We start from the raw sequence: 23471 nt of genomic DNA, 5'->3' as shown, positions 1-23471 counted from the left end.
CTGGGCCGTGGAGGCGCACTGGAGGTCTGGAGCTTAGAGCTGGCACAACGCGTTCTGGCTGAATAACCCCTGTAGCACGGCAAGTGCGGGGAGCTGGAACAGGCCGCACTTTGTTGTGCTGGCGAACTGGGGATACCATGCGTAGAGCTGGCGCAGGATATCCTGGGCCGAAGAGACGCACCGGAGACCAGGATCGCTGAGCCGGCACAATCCGTCCTGGCTGAATGTCCACTCTAGCACGGCAACTGCGGGGAGCTGGAACAGAGCGCACCAGGCTGTTAATGCGCACTGGAGACACAGTGTGCATCCCCGCATAACACAGTGCCTGACCGGTCACACGCTCCCCACGGTAAGCACGGGGAGTTGGCTCAGGTCTAAACCCTGACTCCGCCAATCTCCCCGTGTGCCCCCCGGCAATTTTTTTTTGGAGCTGCCTCTCAGGCTTCCGTCGATGGCTTAACTCCTCGTATCGTCGCCGTTCCTCTCTCGCTGCCTCCATCTGCTCCCGTGGACGGCGATACTCTCCAGCCCGCGTCCAGGGTCCTTCTCCATCCAGGATTTCCTCCCATGTCCACTCCTCCTGGCCACGCTGCTTGGTCCGTTTTTGGTGGGATTTTCTGTTACGGCTCTCGTCGAAAGGAGTGGACCAAAGTGCAGCGTGGAAAGTGTTCATGATTTTTATTATCAAAAAACACTCAAACAAAATAACCAAAGTGAAAACGAAAGCGCACAGTTCTGTCAGGTAAGACACGAAACAGAAAACAAGATCCCACAACTGAAGGTGGGAAAAAGGGCTGCCTAAGTATGACCCCCAATCAGAGACAACGATAGACAGCTGCTTCTGATTGGGAACCATACCCGGCCAACAAAGAAATATACAAACTAGAATGCCCACCCCAAATCACACCCTGACCTAACCAAATAGAGAAATAAAAAGGCTCTCTAAGGTCAGGGCGTGACACAAACAGCACAAAGAAAATATCTGTCCCATAGCAAAATTTGTAGAATTGCATTAAATTTGTCAGAAATTGCAAAGTTTCTCCCCACCCCATTGCAAAATGTGTAGAATTCTTTAAAACTGCACATTTTTCTCTACGCCCCATGGCAAAATGTATTCTCTCCACCATTAAGAGGGGGTTACTAAAATGTTGGTCGGGAGGTGGGGGCCCCCCAACCAAATAGTGTCCCCTTCTGCATCACAATGGGATTCAATAAACTATTAGCGTCCGTTGCTATATCAACGGTGTGATTACCTAATGATTAACATTTGGAGATCATTACAGCCTAAATTACATTATTTTCATCATCGCTATGGAAACAAGGTTGATTTCCGCGACACTTTTGCTGTCTAAACAACTTTTGTATTCTTAGAACTACTTTTGGGTACCTTGTTATCATTACAACATGAAATCCATGTCTTAAACGTTGCTACGTTTCAGAAATGTCAAAGAAAATATGTAATCTGCTTGACACATTAAAGTTACTTACCTTACAGATCACGAAGTCAGCTAATTTCCACTCCAATCATATGCAAATCCATTTGATTCATACACTGGCTCGTCTGGCTGTCGTGTTTTTATTTGAACCTGCCATTCCCTTATCTACACTGAAATATTATAATTTCAGTAGTCCTCTATTATGATTCATTTTCTATCTCGCATACCTCATTAGTACACCCTTGTGGTTGAATATATATGTATCTATTGTAGGTCCTAGTATACAACAATGAATAATGTGGACCAAATAAATACCATCAAAGGATACTTTACAATTTACAATGATGAATACCTTGTGAAACAGCTGTGAAAACCAACTTGGCAATATTTAATATTTTAATACATAAACTTTGATCGTTTTTGAGACAGTTGTGTCAATCATTTATTTTCTGCCTGTCACTTGTTCTCAACAGGCAGCCAGTCTCGGAAGGGGGGCTTGAAGTGGAAGAGGCACTGCTACTCTCTTTGTTCTGAGTGTTTGCAGTGCTAGTATTTTTTATTAACCTCTACGGGATCAGTGCCCCTAAATCGGGACGGATGTTGATAATGTGCACTAATGTGACTAGAATGACGTTGTAACAACAGCCAATTTTCCCGGGACATAGACATGTCTTATATGGGCAGAAAGCTTAAATTCTTGTTAATCTAACTGCAGTGTCCAATTTACAGTAGCTATTACAGTGAAAAAACGCCATGCTATTGTTTGAGGAGAGTGTACAACAACAAAACACTTTTATCATGGTAACTGGTTTGATACATTCACCTCTGAAGTTAAATAATGTACTGACATTCAGTAATCTTGCTCTGATTTGTCATACTGAGGATCCCAGAGATAAAATGTAGCATACTTTTGTTTGATAAAATCCATTTTTATATTCAAATGCTGTCTCTGGCCCCACACCCACCCCGCTCGGTCATCTAGATGTGTGAAGGTTAGTGTATTTTCTGTAGGGAAGTTAATTATCCATCATGTAAGACATTCCTGAGAGTGTGTAAACATTTTTTGATTACCATAGCATTTTTGTATGCTCTGTATAGTTATATACTTGAAAATATATCAATTGACCAATTCAGCAAATTTGGGCAAACTCCTATCATACTTGAGACAAAATATTGGGTAGTAATGTAATTCTTCACTGGATCAGTCTGAAACTTTGCACACACACACTCCCATCTGGTGGCCAAAATATAAATTAAACCTAGACTCCTGTCTGAATGTATGACCTTTATCTTGCATTTCAAAGATGATGGAACAATATATATATATATATATATATATATATATATATATATATATATATATATATATAGAAAATGCATGTTATTTTGTTTGTATTATCTTTTACCAGATCTAATGTGTTATATTCTCCTACATTAATTCCACATTTCCACAAACTTCAAAGTGTTTCCTTTCAAATTGTATCAATAATATGCATATCCTTGCTTTCAGGCCCTGAGCTACAGGCAGTTAGATTTAGGTATGTCATTTTAGGCGAAAATTGAAGGTCCAATCCTTCTGTGTATCTCACATATTATGTGCCCAGTATGATAGAGCAAAAAAACTTTCTTAGTAGATATTGACAACATGACAACAACAGTAGCTGTAGATAATGTAATGCAGTGGTTCCCAAACTTTTTATAGTCCCGTACCCCTTCAAACATTCAACCTCCAGCTGCGTACCCCCTCTAGCACCAAGGTCAGCTCACTCTCAAATGTTGTTTTTTGCCATCATTGTAAATCTGCCACACACACACACTATACAATCCATTTATTAAACATAAGAATGAGTGTGAGTTTTGTTACAACCCGGCTCGTGGGAAGTGACAAAGAGCTCTTATAGGACCAGGGCACAAATAATAATATAACAATAATCAATCATTTTGCTCTTTATTTAGCCATCTTACATATAAAACCTTATTTATTCAACGAAAATTGAGACTGGTGTTTTGCGGGTACTATTTAATGAAGCTGCCAGTTAAAGACTTGTGAGGCGTCTGTTTCTCAAACTACACACTCTAATGTACTTGTCCTCTTGCTCAGTTGTGCACCGGGGCCTCCCACCCCTCTTTCTATTCTGGTTAGAGCCAGTTTGCGCTGTTCTGTGAAGGGAGTAGCACACAGCATTGTATGAGATCTTCAGTTTCTTGGCAATTTCTCGCATGGAATAGCCTTAATTTCCAAGAAGAAGAATAGACTGACGAGTTTCAGAAGAAAGTTATTTGTTTCTGGCCATTTTGAGCCTGTAATCGAACCCACAAATGCTGGTGCTCCAGATACTCAACTAGTCTAAAGGAGGCCAGTTTTATTGCTTCTTTAATTAGCACAACAGTTTTCAGCTGTGCTAGCATAATTGCAAAAGGGTTTTCTAATGATCAATTAGCCGTTTAAAATTCTAAACTTGGATTAGCTAACACAACGTGCCATTGGAACACAGGAGTGATGGTTGCTGATAATGGGCCTCTGTACGCCTATGTAGATATTCCATTAAAAACCAGCTACAATAGTCATTTACAACATTAACAATGTCTACACTGTATTTCTGATCAATTTGATGTTATTTGAATGGACAGAAATGTGCTTTTCTTTCAAAAACAAAGACATTTCTAAGTGACCCCAAACTTTTAGTGTAGATCATTTTTTATAAATGTGAATGACATTTTTATTTGACGTACCCCCGACGGCATTGCGCGTACCCCAGTTTGGGAATACACGATGTAATGAAAAGTTGGAGGGTGGTTGGTAATGGAGGACATCAGATGGATCCATGTCTGGGTGTTGGGCAGAACCTCTAGCTCCTGGAGAACAGGAAGGAGACAGAGACTTAAACCAGCAAACACACAGGTTATACTTTTCTGTATGAAAATTTGATGGATTAGTGCAGTGTTATAAATGGTATGTACTTTCAACACTTTTGGAAGGTATAGCCTACCTCCGACTCAGAGCACAGAGAATCAGACTGATCTGAACTCACAGGTTCTGGTGGATGGGATACCTCCTGGGGGGTTCGGACAGTCGATGGTCCTAAAGTCATTTGAAGAGATAAATTGAAGAGGTACATTTTTATAACTTCAGCATAACTACCATTTCTTGCTTTCTCAAATGTCAACCAAAGCTTAACATACTTTGTCTATTGGGCTTCACTGAAGTGTAGGGCATCCAACTGCTCCAACTGTAGAAGATTGTTGGCTTCCACCGAGGTAACCATAGGAAGACAAAAAGAAAAGTATCAATATAGGTACAGCTTCCTTTTTAGTCACCATGGATGTGGTCTCTATACACCACCATTGAGCATGAACAAGGTTTGGCAGCTATGCACCATTTCTTGAGTGCCCGACCTGAAACTGAGATGCCTCCTACAGAATTCATTGTCTCACTGACTGAATGGACTCTTAATCATAACATCTTTATCTTTCAGGACCGTATTTTTAAACAGGTCAAAGGATGTGCCATGGGAGCTTGCTACAGCCCTTCCTACGCTGGTTTGTACTTGGGTAAATGGGAAAATGACTTCATTTTGGATCCTTCTAATAACCATTTCTTTGACCGGATTATATGGTGGGGACGCATATTGATGATGTTTGCCTGTTTTGGTCTGGCTCAAAAGATGAACTTATTTCCTTCCACCAATACCTTAACAGCATTAACCCTAACATCAAACTAACTATGCAGTACAGCAAGGATAACATTCATTTTTTGGACCTCGACATTAGTAAAAATGACAAAGGTTGTTTGCACACATCAATCTTTAGGAAGCCTACAGATGGGAATACCATTCTGAGGGCAGACAGCTTTCACTCCAAAAGGCTAAAAGAGAATATTCCATATGGCCAATTCCAAAGAGTCCGCAGAATTTGCGATCAGGAAACAGACTACAGTGTCAAATCTGCTGAATTGGAGAATCACTGTCACGTTCCTGACCTGTTTTCTGTTGTTTTGTATGTGTTTAGTTGGTCAGGACGTGAGCTGGGTGGGAATTCTATGTTGTGTGTCTAGTTTGTCTGTTTCTATGTCCAGCCTAATATGGTTCTCAATCAGAGGCAGATGGTAATCGTTGTCCCTGATTGAGAATCATATATAGGAGGCTAGTTTTGTGTTGGGATTTTGTGGGTGTTTGTTTCCTGTCTCTGTGTTTGTGTTCTGCACCAGATAGGTCTGTATCGGTTTTCACGTTTGTTATTTTGTAAGTTGTTTGTAGTGTTTCACTTGTTCTTTATTAAACATGTTGAACACTAGCCGCGCTGCACTTTGGTCCAATCCTTGCTACTCCTCTTCGGATGAAGAGATGGAGGAAAGCCGTTACAATCACTTCTTGAATCGGGGCTACAGCGTTCAGGTCCTGAAAGATGCAGGTATAAGGGCTGGATTACTTGACAGAGAGAACTTGTTGCGAAGAGGAGTGCCTCGTGATACATCAGAGAGAGTGTATTTTGTTACAAAATACAGCACTGAAGCAGAGAACATTAAAAGAATCATTAAAAATAATTGGGGAATCATCCAAAGTGATACGCTACTACGTCAAGTCTTTCCTGAGCCACCAGTCATAAGCTTTAAGAGATGTCCTAGCCTAAATGACAAATTAGTCCACAGTTATCTTCCGGCTGACTCTCAAAAACTTGGCTTGACCACAAACCCAAGGGCTCTTTTAAATGTAACCATTGCAACCATTGCAGAAATATTGCACAGAATAAGTATTTTGTTGACACAGCTTCCAAAATGGAGTATTACGTCAAGCATTTAATTAACTACAAAACCACTCATGTCATCTATAGATTGGAATATCCACAGTGCAAGGTGTTCTACATTGGACGGACAACGAGACGCCTTCAAGACCGCTTAGCGGAACACAAATACGCCATACGGATAGGCAATGAAGACTACCCCATGGCAAGGCACTACAAGTCCTTACACCATGGCAATCCTGCCTCCCTACAAGCTATGGGTATTGATCATATTCCAGCCTCTATTAGAAAAGGGGACCGTCTTAAACAATTAAACCAAAAGGAAAGTTTTTGGATTTACAAACTACAGGCCACTAAATACCCTGGTTTAAAGGAAGACATGGATTTCTCACTCTTCCTGTAGGGTTGTGATAGGTACATTTGCTGTCTTCTAGTGGACATTTTGCTCAATTGCCCTCAGCTATGTTTAGACTGTTGTTGTTCATGTTTTGCTGTGTTCTAGTGTACTATGGAATATATTGCTTTCTTATTCTTGACACTTCTCCCAGTCATATTTAAGGTTAGAACTACCTTTCTAAGTGTCCTGATACTTCTAGCTTGGAGTTGTATTTTTATGATAACATAGCTTCAGTATTTCACTTTTTAATGTGTATAGTATTGCTTACTAGGTGTGTCCAATCAATTTTGTAACCACTCCCTCTTCTAATTAGGGCTATTTGGAAAAGCTGTTCAAAAGAGGACATTGTATTTTTTTTTTTGTACTCCCTGACGAAGGCCATGCAGCTGAAACACGTCGGATTTTTAAAAACTTTGTTTCTATTGAACATGCCATACTAATAAAGGCATTTTAATTAATTATATGAAGAGTGCCTTGGTCCTCCTTTCTTTTTGATGAGAAAAGTATCAGTGTTAGGGAAACTAAAACTAGCTTCAGGTTATTTTGTGTGCAAATTAAAATAGTTATTATCTGAGATTTTTTATATTCACTTTAACAGACAGCTAGGAGCGAAAGAGCAGCGAGGTTTCCCAGGTCTCGCCTTCTTTTTGTCCTTCTTCCAAGCCAAGTAATTCGCCCGGATGTCATAGCACTTGGTCTCCTTCTTGATTCTGCTCTGGTAGCTCTCCTTCTATTTCTCCTGCGCTTTGTCCATGTTCAGTCTCACCTTGATTGATAACAGGAATAAATGCAATTATATTTCATGTTACAAATACATTTCTTACATTTCTCTTGGAGGGTCAGAAAATAAATGAACAGCCAACAATAATTTTTACCTGGTCAAAAACCTCTACATCCTTCTGAGTCCGTAATGGGTTACAGAAGGGAAATTAGAGTTAAGCACATACTCCTCCTTTACCACCCCTAACATTTAAAGTGTTAGAAAGAAGATGACTTTATTCTTACTCGTATCTGTGTCATACAGTATGCATATTTTCATATTTGTAAGGATATTGACACACACACACACACACACATTCTATAATATTGAACTCTGCTGTGGTCAAATAAAGCAACCATTACAAAACAACTTATCAGGGGAAAATCTGAATTGGGACACTTACCGATCATGTGCCATGGTGAAACAACTTTTATGGGCTTCAACTCCTGCACCACAGTCTTCGCCCTCTCAAACTTCTGGCAGGCTAGACAGGGTACTGACCTTTAAGCAAAGTGCCAAATTGAAAAATTGTGTGCTCTCTGATATGACATTTATTGAAATCATAATAATTTCAGATATAATAGAATGTGATTAATAAACAAAAGGTTATTTCAGTTGCCCAGATGTCCATTTCCTTGACAATTCCCTGTCAGGAGCGTAGGTTGATTTTGTCAACCACGCGCTTCACTCCGAAATGGCCAGCATGCATCTCGGTCAGCACGGCCTCCTTCTCCTCCTTAGTAAACATCACCCTCCTGTGTGGCTGGCGATCCTTCCCCTATAGGTAGATATGATTGCCTAACAAGTTGGAGGAGAAGAGTTGTGGAAATACTCAAGTCTAAGTACATTTGCACTGCTGTCTTTCTCTCTCTGTTTCTCTCTCTCCATCTCTCTCTCTGTCTGTCGTTCACTCTCTTCCCACCTCTTCCTCATCCTTTCTTTCTCACCCCCCCTTTCTGTGTCTGTCTAGCAAAGACACCTAGATAAGGGCATTTGGAATTTCCATAATTGCTTACACCTGTCCATTTGATTGTGAATTTCTCTGAATGTTGCGCCTCTTGTCGAGATCAGTGGTGTCTTCATAGCAGAGGTGTGGACTCGAGTCACATGACTTGGACTCGAGTCAGACTCGAGTCACAAATATGAGGAATTGCAACTCGACTTTGACTTTAACACCAATGACTCGTGACTTGACTTTGACTTCAGCCTTATGACTCGACCTGACTTGATACTCTCCCCAAGCCCAAATATTAAAAATGATGCTATTAAAAAAAGTGTGCAGCGCATCAACTCTTCATTTAACGGATTACAGTTTGAATCGGACAGCAGCCAATCAAATTGTGCGTGGCAGTGCAGAGGAACATCGGCGGGTGAATTCAGATGGAGCCCTTGGAAAGATGATACCCCAAATTATTATTTTCGGATATAAAGACGACACTGTATCAACAAAAAAACGGATTGCAACTTGCAAAACATGCGAGAAGAAAATTACAGACGGAGGTGCAACAATTTCCAACTTTGTTCGACATTTGAAGCTGCACAAAGAACGGTAAGTCGTGGCTAATATAGCCGACAGCTATCCATCACACGAGGTTGTGTGTTTATGAATGTGTTTAACTTGTTTCATGAGTTTATTTTTGCTGGCTTGTGATTTCTGGAGCCTGTATTGTTATCTGCGCTCCTCACTGCTTGCCTAGATTAGACTTGCAGATTGACTCGCCACCACGCTGTTTGGAGCTGGAAAATATCAAATGAGCACATTTGTGGCAGAGTGCCTCCTAGAATGGTTGTGTATAGTCATGGCCAAAAGTTTTGAGAATGACACAAATATTAATTTTCACCAAGTTTGCTGCTTCAGTGTCTTTATATATTTTTGTCAGATGTTACTATGGAATACTGAAGTATAATTACAAGCATTTCATAAGTGTCAAAGGCTTTTATTGACAAGTACATGAAGTTGATGCAAAGAATCAATATTTGTAGTGTTGACCCTTCTTTTTCAAGACCTCTACAAGCCGCCCTGGCATGCTGTCAATTAACTTCTGGGCCACATCCTGACTGATGGCAGCCCATTCTTGCATAATCAACGCTTGGAGTTTGTCAGAATTTGTGGGTTTTTGTTTGTCCACCCGCCTCTTGAGGATTGACCACAAGTTACCAATGGGATTAAAGTCTGGGGAGTTTCCTGGCCATGGACCCAAAATATCGATGTTTTGTTCCCCGAGCCACTTAGTTATCACTTTTGCCTTATGGCAAGGTGCTCCATCATGCTGGAAAAGGAATTGTTCGTCACCAAACTGTTCCTGGATGGTTGGGAGAAGTTGCTCTCAGTGTCATGCAATCTATGCGTAGTGCGGAGTCAGGCGCAGGAAGCAGAATGTAAATAACAATGTTTTATTCCGGCGCAGGGAAAATGGTCACGCCAAAACACCAGGCGCAAATAACAAGACCGGCCCAAAACCAGGACCCAACCAGTCCGGAGGAAAAAAACAAAGGAAATCGCACAACCACAAACATGAACAGAGGAAAAATAAGCCCGCAAAAAGAGCAAGTGGGCATACCGGCTTAAATAGCCCAACTAAAACCTAAACAAGAAACAGGTGTAACCAATAAGACAAAAACAACAGAAAAGGGAAAAAGGGATCGGTGGCAGCTAGTAGACTGGTGACGACGACCGCCGAGCGCCGCCCGAACAGGAAGAGGAGCCACCTTCGGTGGGAGTCGTGACACTCAGAGGATGTGTTGGTACCATTCTTTATTCATGGTTGTGTTCTTAGGAAAAATTGTGAGTGAGCCCACTCCCTTGGCTGAGAAGCAACCCCACACATGAATGGTCTCAGGATGCTTTACTGTTGGCATGACACAGGACTGTTGGTAGCGCTCACCTTGTATTCTCCGGACAAGCTTTTTTCTGGATGCCCCAAATAATCGGAAAGGGGATTCATCAGAGAAAATCACTTTACCCCAGTCCTCGGCAGTCCAATCCCTGTACCTTTTGAAGAATATCAGTCTGTCCCTGATGTTTTTCCTGGAGAGAAGTGGCTTCTTTGCTGCCCTTCTTGACACCAGGCCATCCTCCAAAAGTCTTCGCCTCACTGTGCGTGCAGATGCACTCACACCTGCCTGCTGCCATTCCTGAGCAAGCTCTGTACTGGTGGTGCCCCGATCCCGCAGCTGAATCAACTTTAGAAGACGGTCCTGGCGCTTGCTGGACTTTCTTGGGCGCCCTGAAGCCTTCTTCACAACAATTGAACCGCTCTCCTTGAAGTTCTTGATGATCCGATAAATGGTGAATTTAGGTGCAATCTTACTGGCAGCAATATCCTTGCCTGTGAAGCCCTTTTTGTGCAAAGCAATGATGACGGCACGTGTTTCCTTGCAGGTAACCATGGTTGACAGAGGAAGAACAATGATTCCAAGCACCACCCTCCTTTTGAAGCTTCCAGTCTGTTATACGAACTCAATCAGCATGACAGAGTGATCTCCAGCCTTGTCCTCGTCAACACTCACACCTGTGTTAACGAGAGAATCACTGACATGATGTCAGCTGGTCCTTTTGTGGCAGGGCTGAAATGCAGTTGTCACGATCGTGTGGAGGATTGACGGACCAAAACGCAGCATTAGGAAAATAAGCCATCTTCCTTTTTTATTATGAAGAAGGAGAACCAAAAACAAAACACTATTACAAAACTAACAAAACAAACAAACGACCGTGAAGCTATGAACGTAGTGCACATACAGGCTACAAACGTATAACATAGACAATTTCCCACAAATACCTAAAGCCTATGGCTCCCTTAAATATGGCTCCCAATCAGAGACAACTATGACCAGCTGTCTCTGATTGAGAACCAAATCAGGCAGCCATAGACTTTTCTAAACACCTACACTCAACCATAGACTATTCTAGACACATCCACTCAACACAAACCCATACACTCTAACAAATCCCCCTAGACACTCCAAACCACCCAAGACAATACAAAAACACAAACCTAACCCCATGTCACACCCTGACCTAACTAAAATAATAAAGAAAACAAAGAATACTAAGGCCAGGGCGTGACATAACCCCCCCCTTAAGGTGCGAACTCCGGGCGCACCAGCACATAGTCTAGGGGAGGGTCTGGGTGGGCTTCCGTCCACGGCGGCGGCTCCGGCACTGGTCGTGGTCCCCACCCCACCATAGTCACTACCCGCTTTCTTAGCCCCACTGGAATAAGGGGCAGTACCAGACTAAGGGGCAGCACCGGACTAAGGGGCAGCACCAGGATAAGGGACAGTACCGGACTAAGGGACAGTACCGGACTAAGGGACAGCACCAGGATAAGGGGCAGCCCCAGGATAAGGGGCAGCTCCGGACTGAGGTACGGCAGCTCCGGACTGAAGGGCTGATCCTGGCTGGCCGGCACTGGCGGATCCTGGCTGGACGGCTCTGGCGGATCCTGGCTGGACGGCTCATGGCTGGCTGACGGATCTGGCTGCTCATGGCTGGCTGACGGATCTGGCTGCTCATGGCTGGCTGACGGATCTGGCTGCTCATGGCTGGCTGACGGATCTGGCTGCTCATGGCTGGCTGACGGATCTGGCTGCTCATGGCTGGCTGACGGATCTGGCTGCTCATGGCTGGCTGACGGATCTGGCTGCTCATGGCTGGCTGACGGATCTGGCTGCTCATGGCTGGCTGACGGATCTGGCTGCTCATGGCTGGCTGACGGATCTGGCTGCTCATGGCTGGCTGACGGATCTGGCTGCTCATGGCTGGCTGGCGGATCTGGCTGCTCATATCTGGTTGGCGGCCCTGGCAGATCCTGTCTGGTTGGCGGCCCTGGCAGATCCTGTCTGGTTGGCGGCTCTGGCAGATCCTGTCTGGTTGGCGGCTCTGGCAGATCCTGTCTGGTTGGCGGCTCTGGCAGATCCTGTCTGGTTGGCGGCTCTGGCAGATCCTGTCTGACGATCGGCTCTAGCGGCTCCTGACTGACGATCGGCTCTGACGGCTCGGGACAGACGGGCGGCTCTATTGGCACTGGGCAGACGGATGGCTCAGATGGCGCTGGGGAGACGGATGGCTCAGATGGCGCTGGGGAGACGGATGGCTCAGATGGCGCTGGGGAGACGGATGGCTCAGATGGCGCTGGAGAGACGGATGGCTCTGGCCGGCTGAGGCGCACTGTAGGCCTGGTGCGTGGTGCTGGAACTGGTGGTACCGGGCTGGGGACACGCATCTCAGGGCTAGTGCGGGGAGCAGGAACAGGGCATACTGGACCCTGGAAACGCACATTAGGCCTAGTGCGTGGTGCCGGATCTGGTGGTACCGGGCTGGGGACACGCATCTCAGGGCTAGTGCGGGGAGCAGCAACAGGACGCACAGGACTCTGGGAACACACAGGAGGCTTGGTGCGTGGTGTAGGCACTGGTGGTAATGGGCTGGAGACACGCACCATTGGACGAGTGCGTGGAGGAGGAACAGGGCTCTGGAGACACACTGGAAGCCTGGTGCGTGGTGTAGGCACTGGTGGAACAGGACTGGGGCGGGGAGGTGGCGCCGGAAATACCGGACCGTGCAGGCGTACTGGCTCCCTTGAGCATTGAGCCTGCCCAACCTTACCTGGTTGAATGCTCCCCGTCGCCCGACCAGTGCGGGGAGGTGGAATAACCCGCACCGGGCTATGTAGGCGAACCGGGGACACCATGCGTAAGGCTGGTGCCATGTAAGCCGGCCCGAGGAGATGTACTGGTGGCCAGATAGGTAGAGCCGGCTTCATGGCACTTGGCTCAATGCTCAATCTAGCCCTACCAGTGCGGGGAGGTGGAATAACCCGCACTGGGCTATGCACACGTACAGGAGACACCGTGCGCTCTACTGCGTAACACGGTGTCTGCCCGTACTCCCGCTCTCCACGGTTAGCCTGGGAAGTGGGCGCAGGTCTCCTACCTGCCCTCGGCCCACTACCTCCTAGCCCCCCCCCAAGAAATTTTGGGGTAGTACTCACGGGCTTCCAGCCTTGCCTCCGTGCTGCCTCCTCATATCGCCGCCTCTCTGCTTTCGCTGCCTCCAGCTCAGCTTTGGGACGGCGATATTCTCCAGGTTGAGCCCAAGGTCCCTTTCCATCCAATTCGTCCTCCCATCTCCAGAAATCCTGTGTAGGTGGGTCCTGTTGCCGTTTCACACGCTGCTTGGTCCTTTGGTGGGAAATTCTGTCACGATCGTGTGGTTGAGAGACGGACCAAAACGCAGCATTTGGAAAATAAGCCATCTTCTTTTATTAACACCACGAAGATGAACACGACACCAAAACTCTATAAAAACTAACAAAACAACCGTGAAGCTACAAACGTTGTGCACATACATACAGGCTACAAACGTTCTACATAGACAATTTCCCACAAATACCTAAAGCCTATGGCTCCCTTAAATATGGCTCCCAATCAGAGACAACTATGACCAGCTGTCTCTGATTGAGAACCAAATCAGGCAGCCATAGACTTTTCTAAACACCTACACTCAACCATAGACTATACTAGACACATACACTAAACCATAGACTATTCTAGACACATCCACTCAACACAAACCCATACACTCTAACAAATCCCCCTAGACACTCCAAACCACCCAAGACAATACAAAAACACAAACCTAACCCCATGTCACACCCTGACCTAACTAAAATAATAAAGAAAACAAAGAATACTAAGGCCAGGGCGTGACAGCAGTGGAAGTGTTTTGGGGGGATTCAGTTAATTTGCATGGCAAAGAGGGACTTGCAAATAATTACAATTCATCTGATCACTCTTCATAACATTCTGGAGTATATGCAAATTGCCATCATACAAACTGAGGCAGCTGACTTTGTGAAAATTAATATTTGTGTAATTCTCAAAACTTTTGGCCACGACTGTACTCTTCCTAACCTGCTGATTATGGCGAGTGCTTGAACCTCTGTGTTTATGCTTCACACAAATCCCACCACCCCCCTCTCTGCTGTCCTCCGAATTGTGCAAGTTTGTTTGTTGTCAGCAGAGCGCGTCCTACAGTATCTCCGTTTTGTGGAGACGTACGTAATTGCGTGGCTGTCCCAAGTGATCAAAAGGACACCAACAGGTACTGATGTAATTTCGTTCAATGATAACGCTTTGACATTAGCCTACCCCTGCCTGACTATAACTTCGTATTAATTTCCCAGACGTCGGTTTTTAATTTCACCATGTGTTCTCAAGACAAATAGGCCTATGTAATGGTTGTGCAATGCGCTCACCAACAAGTTCTACATCAATATCCAATCACCTCACTCACATCATATCACCTCACTTCAACTTCAACCATACGCAATATTTGTGTTTTAATTGCCCAAGACAACTTGGTATATTCAACTTCAAGCAGAAAGTTGACAACCAAGTGATATCCGCTCACATAGCTCACAGGCGCTGCAGTAACAGTGTTTGTGTGAGAGTAAGACAGAGAGAGAGATTACTTAATTGCAGCTTGGTCATGGAAGAGCGCTGAGCGGGGTTTTGCACATTGCCTTTCCTTCTTTTTTAAATTACTTTATATAGGCTACCGGCACTTTAAACGTTTCATGTGACCTACAAGTCTGTTTATTGCTTTTCGACATTTTCCTCCAGTTATTATACTGCGTCGAACATAGCCTACGATAGCAGGAAAGATGTGGACAATACCCAAACCTCGATATAAGAACTGCAACAAATTGGATACAAGGGATGAAGCCGAGATGGCCGTGAACATTGGCGGGGTGAGGCTAGTTTTAGACGGCGATGTGCTTAACCGCTACCCGGAGAGTCGACTTGCAGAACTGATCAACTGCTCAACTCTGAATTACGACGTTATCTACTCACTTTGTGATGACTATGACCCGGGTAAAAAAGAGTTTTATTTCGACCGGGATCCTGACGCTTTCAGATGTATCATTGACGTGTATTACTTCGGTGAGATTCACATCAAACGAGGTATATGTCCAATTTGTTTCATTAAAGAGATGGAGTTCTGGAAAATTCACCAAAGCTATTTGGACGAGTGCTGTAAAAGTTACCTGACTGAAAAAGAGGAAGAGCTGGCAGAGATTGCCAACAAAGTGAAGCTTATCTTGGATGATCTAGATGGGGACCCTTCTGTCAACTGCTCAGCGCGGTGCCTAAAGTTCCTTTGGAAACTCATGGAGAAACCGGAGTCCTCTTTGCCTGCGCGCGTCATCGCCATTGCATCTTTCCTCTTCGTCCTTGTGTCCTCCGTGGTGATGTGCGTGGGGACCATTCCAGAAGTCCAAGTAGAAGATGAAGAGGGGGACCTTGTGGAGCACCCGATGCTGGAGGCCATCGAGACAGCCTGCATAGGCTGGTTCACCCTGGAATACCTGCTGCGTTTTGTGTCCTGCCCAAACAAACGGCAGTTTTTCCTATCCTTTATGAACATAATAGACTTCATGGCTATCATTCCCTTCTACGTGGTGTTGACCCTTACTTACCTGGGCACGACCATGATGGATCTGGCCAAGGTCCAGCAGGCGGTCCAGGCGCTTCGCATCATGCGTATCGCCCGCATCTTCAAACTGGCGCGCCACTCCTCTGGGCTACAGACTTTCACCTATGCGCTGAAGAGGAGTTTCAAAGAGCTGGGGCTGCTCCTTATGTACATGGGCATAGGGATATTCGTGTTCTCAGCCCTGGGCTACACCATAGAGCAAAGCCACCCGGAGACCCTCTTCAGTAGCATCCCACAGTCTTTCTGGTGGGCTATTATCACCATGACCACCGTGGGCTATGGAGACATTTACCCCAAAACCACTCTAGGCAAGTGCAACGCAGCCATCAGCTTCCTGTGTGGGGTGATAGCCATCGCGTTGCCCATTCACCCCATTATCAACAACTTCGTAAATTTTTACAACAAGCAGAAACTGCTCGAGACCGCGGCCAAGCACGAGCTGGAGCTCATGGAGTTGCAGTCTAGCGAGGATTCACTGATGAAGGCAACGCGCAAGTGTGGCGCAGCGGGTGCGTTGGAGAGCTCGATGCGTACCTCGCGTAGTGATAATTGTATACCACTTCTCGAGGAATCGACCAGGACTTTGAAGTCGAAAGATTATTGCTCGGAAACAGAATAATTTTAACTTGGTAAAGAAACATTCTATAGTGATGTGTTTCAATAGCTAGGTTTCCATCCAATTGGCGACAGATTTTCATGTGTCTAAAATCCGCATAAAAACAATATGGCATGTTCCCAAACAATATGGCATGTTCCCACCAGAGACATGTTTCCATCAAATTGAGTTGTTGTAGATAAAATGCTGTGCCTGATGACGTAGTGCACATAAAAATACAAGTTAAATGGGGTTCCATCGCATTTTCAACTCTACTTATGGTTTTCTCATACAAAATGTTGAGTTATTTGGCGAGTGTGCCCACTCTGGTATTGGCACGTGCGCTCGAGCGTGCTGGCGCATGTATAGCCTACATGATGAGATTATTATGGAAAAAAGAGCGAGATTCTTTTTATTTGTCAAATAGCAGACAAGCATCGAGGATCATGTCACCAGAATAAGACCCTCGATATTTATTGGAAAGGACTATCAAGCTCATCACCTTGCACTTTCACCACCCTGTGAAGTTCATGATAACTTTTCTTCATATATAGCCTAATAAACTGTATGCTTTCCCAACCAGTTATAGTGGGAGGACCACACAACATGTCATTGCGTAGCTCCAAGTTTACTTCGATATAAGGGTTATTATATCAATATTTGCGCATAAAGGCGTTTCCACCGACATTTCTCGCATAATTAATTTTACCGACTAAAATATCGCACCTTGTCTAGCGTATTTTGTTTTGTCCACATTTGTAATGTTTAAACATTTTCCATCGGGCCTTTCATTAAATGTTTTATCCGACATGCACTTTACTGGCATAAAAATGTTGGATGGAAACTTGATTAGTGAGCTATATCCTCCTGTGGTTACTTCGTCTTTATGTGGGTCTACAGCTAAACGACTATCTTTAACAGTAATCCAATGGAGGACGTTTTCCTCTGAATTTAGTTTTTAGGAGAGAGTTGTAGTAGTATTATTTATTCAATAATTAGCATCGAATAAAGCGTTTGCATGAAAAACATTGAAATGGGCGCCATGAGTATCCAAATCTGGAGACAGGCATACTAATGTGGAGCTGAACCACCCCGTTCCCATCCCTTGGGGAAAGGTGCATTCTGAGGAAAGTAGTTTTGAAATGCAGTGCTCACACCTGCAGCCCCAGTCATATTGATCCTATGTATTTGACGTTTGTATAGGGGTTAAGGGCATGCCTGTAATTATTATACCGGTGCACAGAACTTTTATGCGCAGATAGCCTAGTGGATATTTTTCCAGTCTAGCCCGGTCCAGCCGCTTCCCGCTTGATCACTCCATTGTGTGTGTGTTTGTGTGTACGTGCGTGCTAGAAAATGCTGTCTCCATGTGGAGAACAGTTCAGAGAGTGTCTACACTCGCCTACATGCAGGGATGAGGTCCACATATGGATGTGGTATAAATCTGAAGTCAAAAGGTCAGATTCCATGTGTTTTATTTGCTGTTTAGCATTAAGTAAAATATCAGATAGGTATCAGATATAACAAACAATTTACAAAAGATCTAAATTGGGCTGCCTGTGTAAACGCAGCCCTAGTAGTCTTTTACTGTGAATTTATTTGACCATGAAAGAAAGAAGAAAATGGAAGATATCGCAGGTTGACTTGAATTGAGCCCTGTGTCATCCAGTCACATACTATTTACATCCATACTATCATTTTAAAAATGTTTTATCTGTTAAGGTTTGACTCTCAGAGCATATCTTTTCTGGCTTCCTTCAACCGAAAGCACACATCCACATTATCGATTGCTCGCAAACATTACTATTGCCGACAAACACATAAATATTCTGGCTCCCACAGTGTTCATTTGTTGGTCACCAATGACACGTTTCAGGGAGCAGATCTTCATCTAATAGCTTTATTTTAGGGACAAATGTTAAATCATGTTATGTCCAAACAAGTTTAACAAATCAAAACATATTTTATATTTGAGATTCTTCAAAGTTTGCGTTGACGACAGCTTTGCACACTCTTGGCATTCTCTCAACCAGCTTCATTAGGTAGTCACCTAGAATGCATTTCAATTAACAGGTGTGGCTTTTTAAAAGTTAATTTGTAGAATTTATTTCCTTCTTAATTTGTTTTAGCCAATCAGTTGTGCTGTGACAAGGTAGGGGTGGTATACAGAAGATAGCCCTATTTGGTAAAAGACCAAGTCCATATTATGGCAAGAACAGCTCAAATAAGCAAAGAGAAATGACAGTCCATCATTAAACATAAAATCTCAAGAACTTTGAAAGTCTCTTCAAGTTCAGTCGCAAAAACCATCAAGCGCTATGATGAAACTGGCTCTCATGAGGACCGTCACAGGAAAGGAAGACCCAGAGTTACCTCTGCTGTGGAGGATAAGTTCATTAGAGTTAACCACACCTCAGATTGCAGCCCAAATAAATGCTTCACAGAGTTCAAGTAACAGACACATCTCAACATCAACTGTTCAGAGGAGACTGTGTGAATCAGGCCTTCATGGTTGAATTGCTGCAAATAAACCACTACTAAAGGACAGCAATAAGAAGAAGAGACTTGCTTGGGCCAAGAATCACGAGCAATGGACATTAGAGCGATGGAAATCTGTAATTTGGTCACAAAATTGAGTACAAAATTGCATTTTTTTGTGCCAACTGCCGTGTCTTTGTGAGACGCAGAGTAGGTTAACGGATAATCTCCGCATGTGTGGTTACCACCGTGAAGCATGGAGGAAGAGGTGTGATGGTGTGGGGGTGCTTTGCACACTTAACCAGCAGCGATACGCCATCCCATCTGGTTTGTGCTTAGTGGGACTTTCATTTGTTTTTCAATAGGACAATGATCCAACACACCTCCAGGCTGTGTAAGGTCTATTTGACCAAGAAGAAGAGTGATGGAGTGCTACATTAGATGACTTGGCCTCCATAATCACCTGACCTCAACCCAATTGATATGGTTTGGTATGAGTTGGGCTGCAGAGTGTCGGAAATGCAGTCAACACGTGCTCAGCATATGTGGGAACTCCTTCAAGACTTTTGGAAAAGCATTCCTCATGAAGCTGGTTGAGAGAATGTCAAGAGTGTGTATAGCTGTCATCAAGGCAAAGGGTGGCTACTTTGAAGAATCTAAAATATATTTTGATTTGTTTAACACATTTTTGGTTACTACATGATTCCATATGTGTTATTTCATAGTTGTGATGTCTTCACTATTATTCTACAATGTAGAAAATAGTAAAAAATAAAGAAAAACCCTTGAATGAGTAGGTGTGTCCAAACCTTTGACTGGTATTGTATATAGACTAATTATATACAAAGACTAATTATAACCCACTAATATTATATCCATAAACCTGTTGCACATTTTCTGAGAGTTACAGACTATGCTAATCTAGCTAATTACCTAGTGGGAATTCATTCCCTTTAAACTGGTGACAGAAAACACATCCTGTCACTTTTCAGTAGTCACTGGGGAGCGGTGAGTCAGAAGCGTTTCCAAGGCCTCACAGGAGAACCCAGTCACTAATGATAGATTACCACTGAGGAAACTCAACCATCTTTAAGGGTATTTTTGGCATTGAGTCCAAATCTAGGAGTGATTACGCACATAGGCTACTGAAAGTTATGACATTTTTCTGTACATAATTTATTTTGCCACAATGCTGTATAATGAAAAAAGAACTAGACAAAATATGTTTTAGATTCCTAATCCTGAATGTACTTGTGTGTAATTTTTGTAATGAAACTGTTGGTCAATATATAAAATTAATAAAAAAATACTGCCATATTGTCAAAAACATTGAGGGATATAGTTGTACCAGAAAGGTATTGCTCTGTCCTCTGAGGTATGTCTGAATAAATCAGCAGGTGGAAATGTGTTGGGTCAAATAACAAAGAGCCAGTTGTTGCAGTCTATCATGCCAGACTCCTATTGTAAGGTGACCTTTTAAGAATCCTTTCTTCTGCCTGGGGACTTTCAGCAAGCGCTCAACCTTGCAGTTGCATGTATGGATTTTATTTACCTCTTTCTCTATCGCACCCACTCCCTCACTGTTGATCACGTCGTCTATTGGCATTTCAGATGATCCTGCTGGGCTTTTCAGGGTGGAAGCACTTTTGAAAATGTATTTTTTGGCGGGGAGATTGAAGTTTTTGCTTCATATTTTTAGGAGAAAAAATTGCTTTATAATCAATAATACACGTGTTGTGAAAAGAGCGCCGCCAGTTGGAGATGCTGCAGGTTGCTGACTTGATCCTCCTACGTATTGTGAATACGGACTAAAACACTATGTGCGGAATATTCGTTTTTACAAATAAAACATATCTTGCTGTGTTTTGACAATAAAACATTCATGGGTGTTAAAATAATGTTCATATTCTATATGAATTTCCCACAAATATTTACCTGGTCCTTTTTTGAGGTTTCTGCAATCTTAGCCCTGCTGAAAAAATAGCATAGCCCAGCACAGGTGGGTGACCAGCCTTCGTTGTGCTTTCGCTGGTGACTAGCCTTTGTTGTGTTTTCACTGGTGATCAGCCTTCAATGTATTTTTTTCACTGGTGACCAGCCTTCATTTAGTTTTTTCTGGTGACCAGCCTTCGCTGTTTTTTGGATACATAAACTGGTCACCAGCATATGCTGCTCAATTAACATTGGATTCGTTTATCTTTACCAAAATAAAGGCTATTTATTCACTTACAAATGTGCAAAAGGTATGCTATCTAGCATGTAAAACCATCAAATTGTATATGTTTATCCTACACATCTCAACAGATTACCCACTATAGTAGTGTAAACATACACTGAGTGTACAAAACATTAAGAACACCTTCCTAATATTGAGTTGCAACCATGTTGACTCCAATGCATTTATCCCAAAGCCTATTCTTCACTCATTCATTTTCCCCATAGGAATGGCTGAACGAACCAGAGTTAACTAATTTCTGGGTTTTAGCTGGCAAGCTTTATAGGGAGGCAGCATTTTCTAGCTTTGTCAATTTTTTTTTGTATAAATGCACCTAATAGGGGGTGCTGTTAGCACTTTTATTTTTTTGACATTGCCAAATTAAACTGCCTAGTAGTCAATTCTTGCTCGTACAATATGCATATTATTGTTATTATTGGATAGAAAACACTCTCTAGTTTCTATAACCGTTGGAATTATGTCTCTGAGTGGAACAGAACTCTATCTGGAACGAATTGCAAAAATCTCTGAAGTTGGAGACTTTTATCTCCCTCAACAACTTTAAAAATCTGCTATCCGAGCAGCTAACCGATCGCTGCAGCTGTACATAGTCCATCTGTAAACTACCCACCCAATTTACCTACCTCACCCCCCATACTGCTTTTATTTATTTACTTTTCTGCTCTTTTGCACACCAGTATCTCTTCTTGCACATGTTCATCTGATGATTTATCACTCCAGTGTTAATCTGCTAAATTGTAATTATTCGATTTATTGCCTACCTCATGCCTTTTGCACACATTGTATATAGATTCTCTTTTTTTCTACCATGTTATTGACTTGTTTATTGTTTACTCCATGTGTAACTCTGTGTTGTCTGTTCACACTGCTATGCTTTATCTTGGCCAGGTCGCAGTTGCAAATGAGAACTTGTTCTCAACTAGCCTACCTGGTTAAATAAAGGTGAAATAAAAAAATAAAAAAATAAAAAAATATCTACAGCACTTTTCCTGACAGGGAGTGAGATTTCAGAAATCTTGGCCTCTGGTCCCAGGTCAGTTTTAATGTCCCTGTGAATGCTATGAGGATACAAACACTGCCTACACCTTCCTCTAGATGTCAGTAAGTGGTGACAATTTGAATGGAGTCGATTGCGCAATCAGGGCCTGTATAAAACACCAAAGGCCGGAAGTAGCTTTCCTTTGGACCCTGCGCTGGACGCAAGAAGGACGTTGGACCGACCTCTTTCCAAGCCTTGGTTTAGCCAGTAATATATCGCCGGTCATGTTTTTACTTGTTATAGGTGTTAAAAACATCATAAGGTAGTTAATTTAAACCGTTTTATAGCAATTTATATCCGTTTAGTGCGATTTTGAGGCATTTATTTGTGACGCCCTTCCATGAGCTGGGCACGTTTCCTGTACATACCGAACGTTATTGGCCATTTCGACGGGACAAGAGGACATCTTTCGACCAAAAGACGATTAGACCGGAGAAAGTATACATTGCCCAAGATTCTGATGGAAGAACAGCTCATAGTAAGAACTATTTATGATGATAAATCGCTGTTCTGTTGAAAAATTTTAAACGCATATATCGCCATTTTGTTATGTGTAGCTTCGCTTTGGCGGACCCGGTATTGCACAGTAAGGATAATTTTAGAAATGTAAGTCAGCGATTGCATTAAGAACTAATTTGTCTTTCGATTCCTGTCAACCCTGTATTTTTTAGTCAAGTTTATGATTAGCTATCGATTAGACTAGATCACTCTCAAAGATAGCGCCCGACATTTTCAGGCCAGTTTTGCTACTATTCTCATTGTATAACCACGTTTTTTTGTGGCTAAATATGCACATTTTCGAACAAACTCTATATGTATGTTGTAATATGATGTTACAGGAGTGTCATCGGAAGAATTCTGAGAAGGTTAGTGAAAAAATTAATATATTTTGGTGATCATAACGTTATCGCTCCCGTTGCCTTGAATTCATGCTGGGGTAACGTTTGCACATGTGGTATGCTAATATAACGATTTATTGTGTTTTCGCTGTAAAACGCTTAGAAAATCTGAAATATTGTCTGAATTCACAAGATCTGTGTCTTTCCATTGCTATGCTTTGTCTATTTTTATGAAATGTTTTATGATGAGTAAATTGGTAATACACGTTGCTCTCTGTATTTATTCTAGTCGAGTTGTGATGGTGGGTGCAATTGTAAACTATGATTTCTACCTGAAATATGCACATTTTTCTAACAAAAACTATCCTATACAATAAATATGTTATCAGACTGTCATCTGATGAGGTTTTTTCTTGGTTAGTGGCTATTAATATCTTTATTTGGCCGAATT

At 43.0% G+C, this 23471-nt stretch overlaps 1 protein-coding gene and 1 long non-coding RNA gene across 2 annotated transcripts in view; both read left to right on the top strand.

Moving 5' to 3' along the window:
• Positions 1–6404, top strand: part of LOC139553435 (uncharacterized) — an 84282-nt gene extending 77878 nt beyond the window's left edge. The window contains exon 5 of the long non-coding RNA XR_011670651.1: positions 6267–6404. This is a non-coding gene — a long non-coding RNA (uncharacterized lncRNA). The remainder of the gene's footprint in view (positions 1–6266) is intronic.
• Positions 6405–14809: 8405 nt separating this feature from the next.
• kcnf1b (potassium voltage-gated channel, subfamily F, member 1b) lies at positions 14810–20778 on the top strand. The gene has a single exon (XM_071365731.1). The coding sequence runs from the start codon at positions 15001–15003 to the stop codon at positions 16450–16452; it is 1452 nt and encodes a 483-aa protein (XP_071221832.1). The 5' UTR covers positions 14810–15000; the 3' UTR covers positions 16453–20778.
• The last annotated feature ends 2693 nt before the right edge of the window (positions 20779–23471 follow it).

This window comes from Salvelinus alpinus, chromosome 25 (genome assembly GCF_045679555.1).
Source record: "Salvelinus alpinus chromosome 25, SLU_Salpinus.1, whole genome shotgun sequence".
In the NCBI taxonomy this organism is placed as follows: domain Eukaryota; kingdom Metazoa; phylum Chordata; class Actinopteri; order Salmoniformes; family Salmonidae; genus Salvelinus; species Salvelinus alpinus.
The sequence above is the reverse complement of the archived record's forward strand: the minus strand, read 5'-3'. Positions and strand labels throughout refer to the sequence as shown.